The sequence below is a fragment of the Octopus sinensis genome, linkage group LG5, assembly GCF_006345805.1.
Source record: "Octopus sinensis linkage group LG5, ASM634580v1, whole genome shotgun sequence".
Classification (NCBI taxonomy): domain Eukaryota; kingdom Metazoa; phylum Mollusca; class Cephalopoda; order Octopoda; family Octopodidae; genus Octopus; species Octopus sinensis.
The window spans coordinates 117,042,802-117,064,112 of NC_043001.1; the positions used below are offsets into that span (position 1 = coordinate 117,042,802).

Below are 21,311 nucleotides of genomic sequence, written 5' to 3' on the forward strand. Positions count from 1 at the left end.
CTTCTCCTTTGGTGACCACCTCATCCCATCTGTTGCTGGAGTCCAACAGGGTGACCCACTTGGACCTGCTCTATTTGTGTGATGATGTTACCAGGATGGGAGCTGACCTGAACTTGAATATCTGGTATCTTGATGTTGCTTGTTTGGTGGGGGAACCCTCCTGAGAAGGTCCTTGCAACTGCAAGGATGATGACTGAAGAACTTGGTTGTGGGGGCCTTAGCATTAACAGTTCCAAATGTATGCTCTGGCCCCTCAACCATCCAGCTTTACATCAGCAGACTAAACCTGTTTACAGATTGCTTCCCCTCTATTGCGGTTCCTCCCTCATCAGTGAGGTGCTCTCTTGGAGCCCCAAATTACTGACTGAGCTTTTGAGCCCATCCTTTGATCCAAGATGGTTAACCTTGAGCAGCTTTCAAAAAGCCTCAAGATAATTGAGCCTCACCAAAGATTTTTTTATACTTAGGAATTACTTGTTGATTCCTAAATATTGTATTTTCTCAGAGTTAGTCCCTTCTCATCATCTCACCAATGCTTTGATGCCCTAAACTTCAGGAAACTCAAATGTTTGGTCAATGTCAGACCCTGAAGAGTCCCACAACCGGGTTTCTTTGCACAAACAGTTGGGGGGTGGGGGTCTAGGTCTGTGTAAGTGCTCTTATCTATCTCTTCCCTGTTTTCTTTCCTCCATCCACACTTGCTCTCCTTTAGCACATAACATCCTCTCCAACATGAATTAGTTCCAACAGGAAGATGGCTGAAGCTCTCTGGGTTTATCAGTTTCTGTTACAGTTGGGGATAGATGAAAGCAGATAGAATGGGACAATCTGCACTCAGGTGCTACTTTCAGCTCTTTCCTTGATCAATCTGATCAATTTTCAAGGTGTGGCCTACTTTCTACTTCTGCAGAATTCTCCAGAAATGATGGGAAGAGTCCAGATGATCTTACCCTTTGTCCTTGGGTAAGAGGTAAGTGCTTCGTCTGAGATGTCACAGTCTGTGACTCCTTTGCATCCTCCCGCATCTTGGAGTCTGCAGTAAATAGGAGGGTTACTGCTTCCATAGCCAAATGGAACAAAATCTTTAAGTATCGGGACCTGTCAGTGAACCGTCTCCTCCAGCCTGCGGCATTTGAAACATTGAGAAGGGTTAGGCTGTCAATGGCACTGTTCTTGTCATTGTTGCCAACTCACCTTATTGAGGTATCAGGTGATGCTTGTGTGGGTGCTTGGCTGTTCCAATGCCTTAGCCTTGCCATCACCTGTGGTAATACCATGAGTGTGTTGGCTTGGTTCAGTAGGTCCCATTGAACCTTGTGGTGTGTGACCAATTGAGGCACAGGTTGTTGAATTGATGTTTTTCTTCTTTTATCTTTGTTTTTCTTTCCTTGTTTCTCTTTTTCCATTTTTATTTTTTGGGTATTGGATTTAACAGACACAAATACAAATTAATTCTAAAGCCAACTATATTTAATCTTTGGATAAAACAAGCTGCAATATTGTCATTAAAAGAAATAACTTGAAATTTAAAAAAAAATTGTCATGTATCTCAGCATGTATGAGTGCAACAACCAATTTTTTGGGGCATTAAATTCCAATATAATTGTAATGAACTTCATCTGAAAGGTGTTTGTAGAAAATTTCATTAAAAAATACTTATTTTTCTGAAAGTTATGAGGAAACAAAATCAACTTGCGTGAATTATCTGAAACGCCCTCATCTTTCAAAAAATTTTCTTCCCCAGAAATTCCAATACAATCAGAATCTACACAATCTGAAAGATATTTGTAGAGAATTTCATAATAAAAAAAATATCCATTTTTTCTGAAAGTTGTGAAGAAGCAAAGTTGTAGTGGTGATGGCAGGGCATACAGTTGAGGTATTCCTTTAATTGCACTAAAATTACATTTAAATTGACTGAGTAGTGACTGTCAGATGCTCTTTTTCTGAATTTATACTTGTAGGTACCAAGAACCGGAGGTATTTTGTATCTGTGAATTATTTGCCTGGATATGTAGGTGACTTGTATAGAAGATACTCCTTATCAATTAATGGCTCGTAGCGGAGCTTGTAAGTTGGTTGGATGACTTCCACATGTGGCTGTTGAACTCATTGTCCTTGCTAATACTAATTACAAATGTTGGTTTCAAAATTTGACACAAGGCCAACAATTTCAGGGGTGGGGCTAAGTTGATTACATCAACCCCAATACTCAATTGGTACTTATTTTATTGACCCCTGAAAGGATGAAAGGCAAAGTCAACCTCAGTGGCATTTGAACTCAGAATGCAAAAAGAGTCAAAATACTGTGAAGCATTTTGCCTGACATGCTAACAATCTTAGTAGCTTGCTGCCTTACTCATAATGAATATTAACCTGGAGAAGGTGGAATAGTGTAAATATCATTGTGCGAAAGAAACTAGAGACATGCAGAGAGGAGTATGTATAGAGGTCTCTGCATTCAAATCTCACCATGTTGTAGTCTTTCATTGTGTTGTATCTGTTATAAAAGATAATCACTGAACTAAGAGCAATATATAAATCTATAATTGAATTGATGGAAGGTTTATTTAAAATAGTGAATGAGTTCAGTTGTTATGAACTATTCACATGCACCATCCTGCTGTGCGATATGATTGAAACAAACCATTTTATCTGTTATGTTACCAATGTGTTGAATCACCAACCCATGAACCCACCAACCAGCTGAGCCTGCAGAAGCACACCACACCTCCACAGCAATCACGTTTAAGTAAATTAAATTACTGCATTTTCTATGAATTCTATTTCTTTCTTTCTAATAATAATGAAATTATTGTATAGTGCTCAGGTGCACCACAACTTGTCAAAAGTGCATATAAAGCATATGCAGTAATGTACCAATGCCTGCAAAGTGAACAGTGTATGAATCAGATACATGCTTGCATGTGTATGGGGGAGGAAAAAGCAGGTGTAGTGTTGACGAATCTCAGGAAGCATGGAAGTTTTGAAGGATGCAGTGCTCCGACAACTAAGAACTGATGCCGGCAGTTTGTTCCATGCTTCAGCAGCTCTTAGCATGAAAAAATGTTTCCGAAAGTCATGGGAGCTGTGCTGTTTTCTGACTTTGTAAATATGTCCACAAAAATAAGATATATTTTTCTTCTTTCACTTTGTTAATGGAAGCAATCTGAGAAACACACAACATTATTGTTATTGATCACAAGTTTGAGATGCTAGAACACAGCCAGGCTGCATGAGGACAATTTAACAACTAACCTTGTCTGTCTCACATAGTTATAATCTCTATATATATAAACGGCAAAATGTCTGTGTGTGTGTCCTTTATACAAATCCACAATTTTTCAGTTAGAGGGCTCGCATTTTCTATGGTCATTCAAAACCATCCAAGGGTGACTGTGCACATCTTTACATTTTCCCCAGTCACCCAGCAAAGCCATTAAAAAATCAATAGAAGTGAATTTTTTGTGAATTTTCTATCCAAAACCCAATCAAAATGCCCGAAACTTGATACACCAATTGAATGCCAGCTAGCTGTATGTGATTGGTTGGAGATTTGGACAGTACTCGCGTGCATGTGTGCACGCATGCAGCTGTATATGCAATCACTAGCACTATGACCTGGCAACGCCGGGTCATGGTGCTAGTAGTATCTAAAGTATACCTCATTAGGTATGCAGATTGAAGGTACATGGGCTAGTACAAGGATCATAAGGTAATGGATTCAATTCCTGAACAAGGCAGTACATTGTGTCCCTGAGTGAGGCATTTCATTCCCCATTGCTCCAGTCTACTTATGCAGCTGTAATGAGTACCATTAAAATGTCACATCTTGGAAGTTCTGTTAGGTTAAGGAGGCCTAAAAGGTGTCCACATCTGTAATCATCATTGTTCGACCGTGGTCAAGACAATGGAATTTACTATGTTACGCCAGACTTCACGGTCCATCATAGCATTACGGAGGTCCTGTTGCTGGATGCCTGTATCCCTGGAGATTACATCAGGGTAGGAGAGTGTGCGCCCTCTGGTATTGCGAGTAGATGGCTTCCAGAGGAGAAGAGAAATTACTTCTTTTTCAGCTCTACAACAATGTCCAGCAAACTGGACTCTTCTACCTTTCACAAGAGATGACACAGGTGGTAGTTTCCCATATATTTGCATTTTGGTTGGATGGTGCTTCCATGAGAGATTTTGAGCTCTCATAAGGAAGCGAGTGTAGGTTCCATCCAACCGCCTCTCAAGCTTCTTTGATAACGTCCATCTGTACATGCTTATATAGCTACCTAAAACAATGAGCGAAAGTATGATGTGATATTAAGCCACACTCACTCATCAGGGATGGCTTATTGCACCATGTTGCTGTTCATTTAAGTTATATTTGAAACACCAGTTTCATAATAAAAGTTATTTAGTGAATCCCTTGAAATTCTTATTTTCAAAATTAATTGAAATCTTTAAGCGGTGTATTTCATTAGGAATACTTTTAACTTTTACTTGTTTCTGTCATTAGACTGTGGCCATGCTGGGGCACCACCTAAAAGAATTTTTAGTTGAATGAATCAACTCCAGTACTTTTATTTTTGTGAAACCTGATCCTTATTCTATCTGTCTCTTTTGCTGAACCACGAAGTTACATGGATGTAAACACACCAACACTGCTTGCCAAGCAGTGGTGGGGGGCAAACATAGACACAAAGACACACACACACATATGGATATGATGGGCTTCTTTCAGTTTCCATCTACCAAATCCACTCACAAAGCTTTGGTAAGCCCAAGGCTATAGTAGAAGACACTTGCCCAAAGTGTCACACAGTGGGACTGAACCTGGAACCATGTGGTTGGGAAGCAAGCTTCTTACCACACAACCGCCCTTGCACCTAATATGGTTATAAAAGAGTTAAAATCTAATTAGTTCCATCAGATCTAGACAAACACAAATTACAAATAAACGGTAAGATTATCAAACATGGTGTAGGCATAGCTGTGTGAATAAGTTCACTTTGCAAGCCAACTAATGTCCTGCAAATGAATTTGGTAGATAGAAACTATGCAGAAGCCCACCATTTATATATATGTGTGTACGCATGCATTTGTTTCTCACTAGATAACACAACTGGTAGACGTTTGTTTACATCTCCATATTTCACTTTATCAGCCCTGGAAAGACATGAGTTGACTTCATTGAGATTTGAATTCTGGATGCAAAGAACTGGAAGAAATAACAGAAAGCAGTTTTTTATGGTCTAATGATTCTGCCAATCCATCAACCTTTGTTCTTCAGTAATAACATGTAACACACACTAAATTATAACTGTCTCTTTGATGTTCTAAGATACAATATTTTTTATGGTCTAATTAGAGGAAGAATGGCAGTTTCAACGACTTTTTTCAGAGCTCCAAATTTCATAGGTGAGAGAGATTTACTTTCAAACCAGAGACCTCATCAGAATGCTTACAATGGAGTACACCCTGCATGGCCACATTATACTCATTTTCGATGATATTTCTCATTATAAGTGAAAAATTTAATTCAGGTTTCAAAATAGTGTTCATCTCTCTATACTAAATTGTTTTACAGCTTTCTTTCGGCCTCTGTTGGTCAGAGTTGATCCTGTATCTCTATGTTTAGGCTTTGGTAAGAGTTTTTTTCAATTTTGAAAAAGACTTGCTGTTGCCATGTATGCAGGTCTCCCCTTTCTATGCTATTGATGTTGTCCAAGGGAAAGCCTAATGATTTAGTGGGTGATACAGCTTGGCACTAGTGTCAGTGCAGCTGTTGCAGTTGGAATGCAAATGACCAGATAGATAGAAGACATTCCTATTTGACATCCTAACAACTCTGCAAATCCACTGCCATAGATTGACATTTTATTGACCCTGAAACGATGTATGACAAAGTTGACTTTGGCAGAATTTGAACTCAGTACTCAAAAACGTGGAACAAACATTATAAGGTATTCTAGCCAAAACACTAACAACTTTGCTAGTTTTCTGTCTTTTCACACTTTTACAGCAGACAAAAATGATACATTTAATTCATCAGTTACTATTTTTTGTAAGGAAATAATTTGGATTGGACAATTAAGAAGAAAGTTATATTACAAATACATAGAATATTACCAGGCCCACTCTTGAAAACAAATTCCTACGAGAAACAAAATGGCAAGGGTTATACAGTTACTTAACAGGTGAAATTTAAAAGAACCCAACATATTGACCATTCATTTTATTGGATTATTTTGTTCCAGGATAATGAATAATAATCATCATCATCGTTTAACGTCCGCTTTCCATGCTAGCATGGGTCGGACGATTTTGACTGAGGGCTGGCAAACTAGATGGCTGCACCAGGCTCCAATCTTGATCTGGCAGAGTTTCTACAGCTGGATGCCCTTCCTAACGCCAACCACTCCTAGAGTGTAGTGGGTGCTTTTAACCACTACAATCAAAATCACTAAAGTGAGCCTCTATGTGGTTACATGAACTACTAGAAACAGCAGCGGAATTTCTCTTCTGACATACCTGAAAGTCTTAAAAGTGATATCTAAGATTACATCATGTGTATGTTACATGATGCCTAACAGAAACAATAAAAAGAAAATAATAATAAAATGAAGAGAGAGACAATGGTCATTTTGGAATGCTTTTAATCATAAGTTTGCTCAATCAGGACCAACCTGGGGACAAACAACAACAAAAACAACAACATGTAGTTCTATGAAATCACTCAGATTGTTTATATATGTTTGATGATAAGAATCTGTGTTTATGAGCAATGAAGGTCATACAAGAACAGAACTGAAATGAATATGTGACTTGACAGTAAAACATCTTCCAGGCCCCTGGGACTTAGAAAAATGTGTTGAAAATGAAAACAGGATAATCACAGATCTGTTCATCACAAGAACAACAGTAAAAGCATAAAAAGTGGGTTTTTTTTTTTTTAAAAAGGCAGTTGAAGGAGATTGATTTATTATTGAATGTGTAAGAGGCACTTGGCTACCATGGGTCAAACAATGATACTAATAATGATACAAAAATTTACAAAAAACAAGCATATGTTTACTGTTGTGTCACTGAAATACTGACCATATGGTAAAACAATTGGGTCCACAATTTATCAACATAATCACTGCACCATCCAATTGATGTTTGATTGTACTGGAAGACGACTAGAGGTAAATATTAAAATAGGGCTTTGTATAGGGTATTTGGCTCATAAAAATCAATGAAGATTATTGTATGATTGACCTATTTACATGAGTGAATAAGAACTTACAAGATGACAGCTAGAACGAGAGACCAACATTGGACATGGAAATGAAATGTAATTTTATGAACCTTCCACACAAATCAAAATCTTTTTATTTCTTTGTCTAATGTTTGCCTGGCCACCAGAGATTATCTCACAAAGTTGAATTGTCATAAATACAACAGTAAGGGCCCAACAATTTCAGTTGGGTCTAATAATTCATTCCAGCATGAGAAAATGTTTCTGCTGGGCGACATTCAAGGTCCAGCACCAAGTGATCTATATGAGGAGCATATGGTTTAACATGCTCAATATGTTTTACGATAGTTGCCCATGGTTTGCAGTGTAGTTCTTCTAGAATGTGTCTGATAGAAGCTGCCACATCTGCTGCCCATTCTTCCCATTTTTCTTGGCGTTGTAACTGTTTCTCACTCAGTGGTTGATCTGAATTCAAAGTTTCATAGATTTTTATTATATCACCATCATCAGAGTCAGTTGTGTAATTTTCCTCCATTGAATATTTGCCAAAGTCGCTAGGGAGATATGATTGTCTTGGAATGCTACTGGTACTACTGCTACTACTACTATTACCACCACAGTGTTGATTGATGTTTCGGTAAAGAGGTAAAGAAGGTGTTTGACCCTGAAGAGTAGCAGAAAGTTCTGCTGCTGCCTCCGCTGCTCGGTTCTGGATTCTCATTCGAATCTCTTCACTTTTATTACTTGATGCTGTTGAAACATTCTCATGGATATGCAAGATGCCACCAATGTCACTTTTAAGAGATAAACAGGCTGGAAGCCACCCTTCTCTGCTACTGGGTAACAATCCTAGATTTACTCTGTCAGCAACTCCATGGGGACATACCTGGAACAAAATAGAAAAGTATGAGTCATTGGCATTCTTTTAAAAACAAACAATCAAAATAAGGGCAAATTTAATCACTATTACAATCCCAGTATGTATTTTTTAAATAATACATTTACAGCTTTAATTAGTTTACAGTGATAAAATTGTCAAGGTTGCAATGAGAACACTTCAATCATGACTCAGGTATATAGGAGAATGCAAACACCTTATTTATAAATTAATGATATAACTTAAAATTCATTGTTTTTGCTGCTTTTACTAAAGTGTTAAAAAGTTTGTTTCATAGTCATAATACCCCAGGTTCTATCTCACTGAGCAAATGTCTTTACCACACCCTCAAGCTGATCCAAGACCTGTCAGTGAATTAGATGAACAGAATCTGTGGAAGTCCATTGGATGGACTGTACCAGTAATACAAAGGGCTAGGCTTGTCACATACTGATTCTTCTTGAGGATAACATTAAGGACACAGCCATTTACACTATAATTCAAAGAGCAGGTGGAGATCCTTATATATTTATTAACTGTATGAGGGGGTGCTGAGAAGTTCCTAGCTTTGTGAATAAGAAAATACAAGAGGATTAGTTAATTATGATTTTATTCAACTTATTCACTATTCAGATTCACACGCTTATTGCAGAAGTCCTTCAGTTTTTCTAAGTCCTGTAAAGGAACTCGGAAATTTGGGCCTCCAACCAGGCCTTTCATGATATCCTTAAAGCCTAGAACTTTTCAGCAACCCCTTGTATTTGCCAGAGCATAAGGTGCACATTTTCTATTTTGAAATGTATCAAAAAATAGTCCTATGTCTAAAATAGTCCTACATCTAATGCATTTGTAATACAGAGTGAAGAGTCTTTGGCTAGGGAGCCAGATGAGCATAAGTTCACAAGGTACAGTAATTGTTACTAATAATAAGATATTGAAAACAAACCAGAATATCACAGTCTGTTAGTAAAAACTTACAAAAACATTGCTTGTTCATTGGTAGTTATGTGGGGAGGTCATATTATCTTATTTTACCACTTTCCCTGGTATACATAATCCAAATCTGACATGTCTTACATTATTTAATGACTGTCTTACCTTTAAGAAACATTTTTTAATTATCTAAAATGAAAAGTTCTCCTTGAAAATTGAAATGAATGTTAAATTTCACTATAGTGATGGAATACCACCCTAATGGCTTGTATGAGTTTCACATCCTGAATGGCAATTCTGCTAACCAAGATATGAACAACTATACAGTTTATCTACCCCCTGCGCAAAGATGACACGCAAATTCGTGAAGCGTTCCATATTTTTTAGCCTACAAAGTCAGAAAACAGCACAGCTCCCATGACTTTCGGAAACATTTTTTCACGCTCAGAGTTGCTGAAGCATGGAATAAACTGCCTGCGTCAGTTGTTGACTGCTATGACACTGCATCCTTTAAAGCCCTCATGCTTTCCGAAATCCGCCGAAACTACACCTGATTATATATACACTTTAGATGAGCTGTAGTGCACCTGAGCACTGTACACAATATTTTATTATTATTATTATTATAAAAGAAGATAAAATTGAAGTATGCTACTCCCATAACATAGTTTATTTATGATAAATTTATGGCTTCATATTGCATTCCAGTGAACTGTCACAACATTGTATTTACATGTGCAGAACCATACATTTTTCCCTACAAAGCTACTTTAAAATATCTTTCCAAATGTGTATGATGAAACATATTAAATTTATTTTTTCCATGAAATATACTTGTAAAGTTGGGGTACATTTTATACCCTGGCAAATGTGGTACTTTGTTTATGTACTTACTTTCTTGTTATCTCCAAAATGTATGATACAACGATCTTCTACTTTGTTGAGTTTGAGATTTTCTCTCAAGGCATGTACTGCATCAGGGTTCCATTCACAGGCGTGGACCATGCTAGCTTTTGCATGGACAAGGTAGGGCAAAGTAAAGTAACCAATGCCTACAAAAACAATAAGATAAAACAATACAAATCATCTTGACTTTGCCTCACACATTCACACACTCATATGCAAAAATACTCACACACACACACATGTAACTACATGTGAATGCATGCAAAATACACACACAAAACCACATATCACTCACAAGTATACGCACACAGCCACATACATATGCATACACACACACACACACAAACATGCAAGTGAACATGTACTTTTGGCAGTCAGTGTTTTCACAAAGTAGGGCTGAAAGAACCAAGAAGAGATCTCTAAGTTTCACGAATCTCCAACTTCATAATGTGAAGTGGATGTTAGACAGATCTCTTTTCCCTTCTCAAACATTTGAGGGAAATATTTCTCATTCAGATAAATTGCAAATTAGTAGAATAAACCAATGAAGAAGTGGCTACATGGTCACCCAAACTGCTAGAAACAACAGCAAAATCTTACTTCAATTACATGTTACCACTCTAAAACAAAATGAGAGAATGGCACAATAGATAATACGATGTTGGATATACTATTTTTAAAATATTTTACTTGTTTCAGCCATTGGAGAGTTTTAGTCAATTATTTCCAAGTTTGGTACTATCTCACTGAGATCTCTATTTGTGGAATCACTAAGTACAGGACATAAGAACACTGTTTTCCAAAGTGTTGTCAGTTAAAGCCGAAGATGAAGACAAATGCAATGCTGGCTCAGACGAAGATATCATTAATCTTAGGTCTTTCAATTTACCCCAATTGATCAATTGAATAAAACTATCTATAATGACTGATGGAAACAGGTGTCAGCCAAATTTGCTATAATAAAGGAATTATATGTAATGACCATTTTCTTAACTTGTCTATTATATATCACTCTGTAAAATCCAGTTTATCTGAATCCCATCCACGGATCTACAACATAGAATTGTAATGAACCATAACTTTGGATCCTACCAAAATCTAAGTGATACTGTTAGCCTGGTGTACGAACAGAAAACTTATGAAGTATTTTGCCTGGATTGATAATCCCTCACTATTTGTTTTATATATATATATATATATATATATATAGGGAGATTCAGCATGACACAGAATGTGACAAGGCTGACCCTGACCCTTCAAAATACAGACACTGCTCATTTTTGCCAGCTCATTTTACGGGGGCAATGAGAAATAAAGTGCCTTACTCAAGGATACAGTGCATTGCTGGGTACTGAACTTACAAGCTTACGATCATGCACTGAATACCCTAACCATTAAGCCACCCACCTTCACATATGTATGAATGCATGTGTGTATCTTTGTGTCTCCTGCACCACTACTTGACAGCTGGTGTTGGTGTATTTATGTCCTCCATAATTTAGTGGTTCAGTAAAAGGGACTGATACAAGTGCCAGACATGAAATCAATAGATAAGTACTGAGGTTTATCTGACTAAAATTCTTCAAGGTCGTGCCCCATAACTGCAGTCTAATATGTGGATGCCCCATCATATACATGCAGACATATGATGGGTTTCCACACAATTTCTATCAACTAATTTCCCTAAGAAGACACCAACCCAAAATGCCTTGCAGTGAAAGTGAACCCAAAGGTGTGTGATTGTGTCTGTGCCTATGTCTAAAAAGAAACCATATTACTATAATTGGATCACCTTTGATTGTATGACTTCTCAATCATAGCTGACCCAGAGCTAAACATCAACAATATGAGTAGAACAAAAAAGATTATCTGTAACCACCACAACTCAAAAGACTGCTTAGAAGATACAAACTCTTTATCTCAAGCATTTGCACCAAGATGGTTTCAATACAAATATATTTACTATTTTACTCTTTTATTTGTTTCAGTCATTTGACTGTGGCCATGCTGGAGCACTTATTTTTTGTAAGCCTAGTACTTATTCTATCGGTCTCTTTTGCTGAACCGCTAAGTTACGGGGGACGTAAACACACCAGCATCGGTTGCCAAGCGATGTTAGGGGGACAAACACAGACACATATACACACACATACATACATACATACATACATATATATATATATACATACATACATATATACGACGGGATTCTTTCAGTTTCCGTCTACCAAATCCACTCACAAGGCTTTGGTCTGTCCGAGGCAATAGCAGAAGACACTTGCCCAAGGTGCCATGCAGTGGGACTGAACCTGGAACCATGTGGTTCGTAAGCAAGCTACTTACCACACAGCCACTCCTGGTAATATTTATTTTTAATTAAATCCTAGTTGGGTTTTAAAATATTCCTTCTCAAACACATGTGGTTGCTCAACATGATTATAGCTATTCAAGGCAAGGCTGACTTAGCCATGTGAATTCTGTGTTGTTTAGTTGCAGTCACAAAACTAACGACACTTACCACTATAAAGATCAACTATGGTCTCATGGCGACAGTCAAACGTAGAGATTCGTAATTTCTCGGTGATATTCCCAGCACTCAACATACATTTGGTGACATCATAATGATAGCTGTGAAATGAAATAAGTTACAGATATAGTTTAAGTAGCTGCTGTACCAAAATTTGCCCATTCAAATAAATATAATGACATGAATTCATTATATTTTGAATAAATTGCCATAAAAAGATACTAGCAATCTTTAGTTTGTCTGGAACTGTTGATTCATTCAGAATTTCTTTTTTTTAATCTTTTTGTCAGAAGGGAAGGTAGGACCCATGACCCTTTACAGAATCTCTGAGACTGATAGGAAGGAGAGAGGGTGATATCCTCAAATCAAAGATTCAGCCTCAATGCTTGTGACAGAATGGACACCGTCAAAAGCACACCAAATGCCAGTGTTTCAGAAGATAATTCAAGTTGAACTTCATAAATATATTCAAAATGGATAGATAGATAGATAGATAGATAGATAGATGGATGGACGGATAGACAGACAGACAGTTAGATAGATAGATAGATAGATAGATAGATGGATGGACGGATAGACAGACAGACAGTTAGATAGATAGATAGATAGATGGATGGACGGATAGACAGATAGACAGACAGACAGTTAGATAGATAGATAGATAGACGGATAGACAGATAGACAGACAGACAGTTAGATAGATAGACGGATAGACAGATAGACAGACAGACAGTTAGATAGATAGATAGATAGATAGATAGATAGATAGATAGATAGATAGATAGATAGATAGATAGATAGATAGATAGATGGATAGATAGATAGATGGATGGATGGACGGACGGATAGATAGATAGATACATAGATAGATAGATAGGCAACTAGATAAATAAATGAATAAATAATAAAAAGAACCCTAAAATAGAATTTTCCTCTTACATTTTAAAAATATTCTTGGAAATCAACATCCTTTGATTTTTTTCAAACTAATGTACTAATTTACATAATTAGTACATTGAATAATTTTTCTAATAATAATTTTTTGCAATGTTTATTGCACAGTGTTTTGAAGTAAACAATATAATTTTTACTGTCTTCTGTTAATAAGAGTAAATTTCAGAAAATGTCACACAGCCTATGATCTTCTCCTTGAAAAGATACACACCAAACCAGTATGCCAGCTACCTATGTGCAGAATTGCAGCCATCGCCTTGGAATATACATGCAAACATTCATCCACTTTATATCATCATCATTTAATATTCATTTTCCAAGCTGGCATGGGTTGGATGGTTTCACAAGAGACTTAATGCCAAGGGCTGCACCAGACTCCATTGTCTTTTCTGGCATGGTTTCTACAGCTGAATGCCCTTCCTAGTGCCAACCACTTTGCAAAATACGGGATGCTTTTTATGTGGCACCAGCATCAAAGCTTTTTGCATGGCACCAACACCAGTGCTTTTTACATGGCATCAGCACTGGTATCCACTGTGGTGGATGGGTCTCCTTGACTACAGCAAAGTGCCAGATATCTCTACATCCATACACGTCACATGACCAAACCAGCGCAGTTTTCTCTCTTGCACACTGCATCTAATTCCTCTTATGCCTAACTTTTCTCTCAATGAAACTAGTCCTCTGTCACTGCACATCCAGCGAAGCATACTAGCTTCATTCCTCTCTAGTCTTTGCATGTCTTCTGCATTTAGGGCCTATGTCTCACTACCATGTAGTATTGATGTTCATACACATACATCATGCAATCTTCCTTTCATTCAGAGAGAGAGACTTTTGGTTGCCAACAGATGCAAAAACTCTGAATTTTCTCCATCCTATTCTTATTCTAGCAATTACACTTTCTGTACATCCTCTCCTACTGCTAAATAGGTCTCTTAGGTAGCAGAAATTATCCACTACCCCTAATGAGCCTCCAGGGTATTTGAAAAATCGATTTCCCATGTACCTGTAGTTTTTATGGCTCCTGTGCATCTTCCACATGCAAACACTACTGATTACCTCTCTTTTATTCCACTGCACCTCTTCTGTGGCCATAGCTTGCACTGAGCACACCATGTGGAATTCCTGCCTACACCTTTCCTATATATTGAGCAAGGCCATTTACCTGACAGGTGAAAGGTCCTGTTCATTTTCCTGCTAACTAGAACCTTAGTCTTTTCTGGCGATATTCACCCTGGGTGGGTTGAGTCGGCTTCTACCACCCTCGAGGCATCTCAAACCATGGCAGCCCACGCACGACGGTCCTGCGCCAGTTCACTGGAGATAGCAAACCAGTCACTTCTTCCATAAGTTAATGTTAAGGCCTTTTGATTCCAGGTTTTGCTTCAACACCTGAAATTTCTTTTCTAGTTTGGTTACAGAATCTGCTATAAGAGCATATAGCAGTTCCCAGGGGTAGCCAGTCTTGAATTCCTGTTATGGCCTAGAGGATGATGATGAATAGGAGGGGACTGAGAACCAAACCCTGATGAATGCCCATCTGTACACTTAATTTATTACTATATTCATGGGTGACTCTCATCTTACTGACAGAAGCTCTGTACATAGATTGTACAGCTTTCACAAACAACTTGTCTATCCCCAGCTTCATCAGAGCCCACCATATTGCACAATGGGTTACTCTGTCAAAGGCTTTCTCCAAGTCAACAAATGCCAAGTACAATGGTTTGCCTGACTATAAAGATAGCATCAGTAGTGCTTCTCTCTGGCACAAAGCCAAACTGCTTTGCATCTAATTAGATTCTGTTCCTAATTAATTGGGCTTTTTCCATAACTTTCATCATCTGGTCCAGCAATTTGATGATTCTATAATTACCTCTTTCTAAGACATCTCCCTTACTCTTGTACATCTGACTATAATACTGCTAAACCAGTCATTGGGGTTGACAGCTTCCAGAATAACCTTATTAACTATACGGGTAACTAGACCATGTCCTACTCCACTAGATATTTTATATTTTATATATTAAAATCCTTTGAATATAGATCACCAATTTTAGAATGTAAGGATGTTGAGGAAATTAGGAATATTCTAGTGATCAATTTTTTCAGAACAAAGCAAAATATCTGTGAAGAAATTAAACTAGTTTTATACCACGAGGAAAATTACCAAACCACTTGAAAGAAGACAAATGAGAAGATATCTTCATCAATAACTGTTTTAATTACTAATCAATACATATTAATCTCTGGTCCACAGACGTGTGGTTCTTCTCACTCTGCTTTTCTCTAGTAATTACAGTGGCTTCAATTCCTCAGAATTAGTTATCTTGTACCACTGCCACTTTGGTACTTCAGATTTACTTGCCTCTCTCCTCCTTATCCAAAGAACCATACTAACCCCTCCTGCCAGCACTTCCTTTTCAGAATGCAGTCTTCTGGAGTTCTCTCTCTCCCCCTGTCCATGTTTTTCACGTAGCTATCAACTTGAAATTTCATGAGCTTCTAACAGCATTTGATAGCCATTAGCAAATCTTCTTTCTCAAGACAAACCCATTAAAAAATCATAATCAGCATTTATATGAATTAGCATTCAAATCATACACAACCATTCCTCTTCAAGCTACCACATATTTCCTGCATTCACCATGGAGGTAATGAACTTGAACCTACCGAATACCATTGTCAACATGCCTCACCCAGCCACTGTTTCCCAACAGTAATGTAACCTGAGGTCTTCGGTAGTCATTATTTGAAATGACCTCTTTCCTTGCCAGTCTTTTACATTGCAGACAATTTGAAATGGTTTCCCATAGTTCTGAACCTGAAATATCAATATATAGTTTAGTTAATTCATTTACAATTAGAAGTGATGATAAAATTGGTATGATACAAGGCTAGAAATACACAAGCTAAGAATTCAAATTCTGTTGTACAACATTGCATTGTTCCACTAAAATTTTTATTCATTGTAAAAAGACCAAATTCATATTCTCTGCTCTTAAATTAAGCATTATAAGTAGGGTTTGGCTCCACAGTTGAGAGACTTGCTCTGCAAGATAAAGAAACTAGACAATAAACTGAATAAAATCAAATTATCTTACCAAACTGAGCCCAAATTTCATGTTTGAAAGAATTCTTTGGCAGCATAACTAGATCTTCATGCCACTCCCATTTTTTGGCAATATCAAGTTCTAATTCTTTGTTGAGAATATAACCATGATCTGTCAAAAGTTTTTCCAATCCTTGAATAAGCAACTGATAAGGTGAGCGTAGTAATGAACGTTTTGATGGCATCATTTTGACCATTTTTAATTCAAAGTCACAGCCATCTCCAAGGCTGAAATAATCTGAGAGTGTCTTGTGCAGAAGTTCTTGGTCGACAGAAAGAAGTGGAATAGCAACTCGATCCGACTCTAGATGCTTCAAGCGAAATTTGGCATCAATCAGACATTTGTTCTCCAAAAACTGCCTGAAATTATGGAGAGAAAAAAATTAAGTTAATGAATTTAAAAAAAAATATTTATATTAACACAGAATTATTACACGAAAGAGGAAAGTAATGGTGCATTTTCAATTTAAATGAAACCAGAACACACTTGGTATTTATTTTAATAATACCAAGGGGCCAACTGTGACAATGTATAGGTAAAAAATTCCAGATGCAATATAAAACATTATTATCTATTCTATATCACATTAATTTATAAATAAAAAAACAAGTCATGATCAACTTGCTTGAAATAGCTACCATATCTTCCTCAGATCACACCCTATTCATTATCATAATAATCATCACCATTTATAACTGGAATTTATAACTGGGATGGTTATACTTATTAGATGAATACTTCTAAAGCACAATTTTCTAATTTTGTGAGGTTGAATCAGTATTAAGGTATTTGTTATACTATTTCAGGAAATTGTTCCTTTGCCTAATAAATTGCAACTGTTTCCTTTCCTGTAAATGGGACACACAGTAACAGCTTTGAAGATAAATAAAATTACAAGCAGTAACGAAAATATAGTTAATTAAATTTCAAGTTTTGATTATACAACGAGAGTCCCACCCATGTCAACATGGAAGGTGGACGTCAAACAATGATGATAATATGGAAAATATTTCGTGAAGCAAAAGGTGCAAATGTAGGGGGAATAACTCCAACATTACTTAAGTCGGAGTTATGACTCCTTCGCTAGAAAATGTTGAGCTTTTATGGTGTGATTTGACGGGTGAAATAGACCAGTTCACAAAAAGAAATTTGTGTGACTCTTGATATCCAAGAAGATTGTAGAGAGAATAAATTTGAGTGTCTGTTTCTGTGGCCGAGGAAGTATGTAGATGATAAGTCTACTAAACTCTTTTTTTCGCTATTTTATTGAAAATATCCACTTGAAGACATCATTTTATAATATGAAACTCAACAGAAAAATAAATTTCACATTATGGTAAGTTTCTCAGGAATGCATCCCTTCTGAAATGTGGAGGGTTTACATGGCACAAGGCCACCTCCTCCAATGCCACTCCACAAAGGATCTTTGTCTTGCGAGTAATTTGGTGACCCCACCAATGCTGATGTGACATAAAAAGCATGCATCCAGTCCACACAGGCGATTGGAAGGGCATTTAGCTGTAAAAACAGTACCAAACAGACCTCACCAGTGCTGGTGCCACGTAAAATGCACTGATCTTTATGTAAGGTGGTTGGTATTAGGAAGGGCATCCAACAAATAAAAATAAAAACCATCCCAAAACAGTGTAGACTGGTGCAGTCTTCTAGCTTGCCAGCTCCTGTTAAACTGAACAACCCATACCAGCATGGAAAACGGACGTTACATGATGATGAAGCAGAGCACACAGAGCTGAGTGCTTGCACAACAACTGATAGATTCCTCAGAGCACTTCTGTACTTCTTTTTAATGGTTCTGAGGAAGCTATAAAATGCTGCACAAACACTTGGCTCTGAGTACACTGCTTCTTCTAGCAGAAACAGATATACCCTAATGAAGTTACTCTTTTACTCTTTTATTTGTTTCAGTCATTTGACTGCGGCCATGCTGGAGCACCGCCTTTTTAATCGAGAAACTCGACCCCAGGACTTATTCTTTTGTAAGCCCAGTACTTATTCTATTGGTCTCTTTTGCCGAACCGCTAATACACCAGCATCGGTTGTCAAGTAATGATAGGGGGACAAACACAGACATACAAACACACACACACACACACACACATATATATATATATATACATATATACGACAGGCTTCTTTCAGTTTCCGTCAACCAAATCCACTCACAAGGCATTGGTCGGCCCGGGGCTATAGCAGAGGACACTTGCCCAAGATGCCACGCAGTGGGACTGAACCCGGAACCATGGGGTTGGTTAGCAAGCTACTTACCACACAGCCACTCCTATGTATTTTGTATAATACGCTGTACTTGCCTAAGGCTTTATTGTAAAGCATGTGTATCTTCAGTTCTAACACCAGGTTATTAGTATTGCTATGCCTACGGGAAATCATAATATGTATGTGTATATGTGTGTATACATTCTATATACACATAAATATCATATATGCATCTTTCTATCTATCTATCTATCTATCTATATGTGTGTGTTGGGGATGGGTGGGGCTGTATGGTCAAGAAGCTCCCTTTACAATCACATGGTTTCGGGTCCAGTACAATGTGCAGCACGTTGGACAAATAACTTCTATTACAGCCCTGGACAGACCAATACTTTGTGAGTGAATTTGGTAGACAGAAACAGTGTGAAAGACTTACATATCTTTCTCTCCTCTTTGTGCGTGTGTGTGTGTGTGTGTGTGTGTGGTGTTTATCTTTGTGTTTCTGTTTGTCCCCTCTCCTATCATCTGACAACCAGTGTTAGTTACTTTATGAGCCTGTAACTTAGCAGTTCAGAAAAGAAACTAATAGAATAAGTATGAGGGAGAATTGACTGCTATCTCTAGCAGCTGACTGTTGGATTGTAAAGTTTTATTGTATTTGAGTATTGTGAATGAATCTTGGAATCTGTTATTCCATTGATAGGCTTTTATATGCTGAGGCTTTTATGCATTAATTATACATTAATTATACATTAATCAATAATCACATTGCTTCTTTCCAGGTAAACTGACATCTCACTGCTCAAAGAAGACTTCAAGAAAGACTTTAAAAAATAAGTCCTGGGATCAATATGTTTGACTAAATCCTTTAAGGTTCTGACCGAACATGGTCACATTTCAATGACTGAAACAAGTACTAAATACAGTCCTCTATGTCAATAGAGGTCTGTATTTTAATACTGAAGTCTACTTTTTTGCTACACATGTGATTTGTCAGTGTATATATACATATATAGGCGCAGGAGTGGCTGTGTGGTAAGTAGCTTGCTAATCAACCACATGGTTCCGGGTTCAGTCCCACTGCGTGGCATCTTGGGCAAATGGCTTCTGCTATAGCCCCGGGCTGACCAATGCCTTGTGAGTGGATTTGGTAGAACGAAAACGGAAAGAAGCCTGTCGTATATATGTATATATATATATGTGTATGTATGTGTGTTTGTGTGTCTGTGTTTGTCCCCCTAGCTTGACAACCGATGCCGATGTGTTTACGTCCCCGTCACTTAGCGGTTCGGCAAAAGAGACCGATAGAATAAGTATTGGACTTACAAAGAATAAGTCCCGGGGTCAATTTGCTCGACTAAAGGTGGTGCTCCAGCATGGCCGCAGTCAAATGACTGAAACAAGTAAAAGAGTAAAAGAGTATATATATAGAAATACATAAAATTTGGAATACAAAAAATGTACATTTGTTTTTGTATGATTCCTTATTTGAATACTTCCCTAACCCCCCCCCCCCCTCTAATACACTTAGCTCTCCACAAAATCATTACATCTTTGAACTTCTTTCCTTCAACACCTTAAATGTAAGATTTCTTCCCTGATGATGGAGGATTGCCTAATCCTACGATGGAATCAATCTACAAACATTATTTTGGACTACTGAGCCCCCAAATTATTGGATTTGTAATACACTTCTTCAACCTCTTTAGTTCTCTATATCATTTGTATTCTGGGTAAGTTGACCCATTTTGGACATTAACGTATATACATTTTTTTATATTCTATGTTTTTAATAAACCTCATATATTGATCTGCCTAACTTGCTTCTCCCTACATTTACTTCTATACCCGCACAAGTTTAAATCTCTTGAGCACTACAAAAAGTGTATTCTACATGGAGAATATCTGATTCTTATCTATGAACTATATATATATATATATATATATATATCATCATCATCGTTTAGCGTCCATTCTCCATGCTAGCATGGGTTGGATGGATATATTATATATGCATACATATATATGTGTATGTAAATATATATATATATATGTATACATGTATATGTGTGTGTGTGTATATATATGTATATATATATATATATATATTATATATATAATATATATATATATGTGTGTGTGTGTGTGGTGTGTGTGTGTGTGTGTGTATACATATATACATAAACATATATGCATTATTTAAATTTGATGGATATCTGTCCTCATCTTGTTTGTTGTTAACACAACATTTCGACTGATATACCATCCAGCCTTCATCAGGTGTCTTGGGGAAATTTCAAACCTGAGTTCTCAGTAACACCGTTTACAAACTCTATGCGTGGAATGGCCAATTTTAAATACTATTGGAACTTACAAGGTACAAGAATCTGATATGTATACCATTCTGCCTAAATAATGGCACTGAACAGATACAATATCCCTACATATCTCACATCTATTTTCATTCCTCCACTTCACTCTCTATTCCATATCTTATGTAGAATGACTATTGCTTAACCATTTTCTCAC

General features: G+C 37.2%; 1 protein-coding gene across 2 annotated transcripts in view; it reads right to left on the reverse strand.

The window, feature by feature from the left end:
- Positions 1 to 6,633: 6,633 nt before the first annotated feature.
- The window catches only part of LOC115212018 (tRNA wybutosine-synthesizing protein 2 homolog), a 48,363-nt gene continuing 33,685 nt past the window's right edge, over positions 6,634 to 21,311 (reverse strand). For both annotated transcript variants that reach the window (XM_029780813.2, XM_036503010.1), the window contains exons 2-6: positions 16,539 to 16,906; positions 16,108 to 16,258; positions 12,469 to 12,578; positions 9,939 to 10,096; positions 6,634 to 8,120 (exon numbers count right to left, since the gene is read on the reverse strand). In XM_029780813.2, the coding sequence (XP_029636673.1) occupies positions 7,467 to 8,120; positions 9,939 to 10,096; positions 12,469 to 12,578; positions 16,108 to 16,258; positions 16,539 to 16,906 (1,441 nt within the window). In that variant the 3' untranslated portion in view covers positions 6,634 to 7,466. The remainder of the gene's footprint in view (positions 8,121 to 9,938; positions 10,097 to 12,468; positions 12,579 to 16,107; positions 16,259 to 16,538; positions 16,907 to 21,311) is intronic.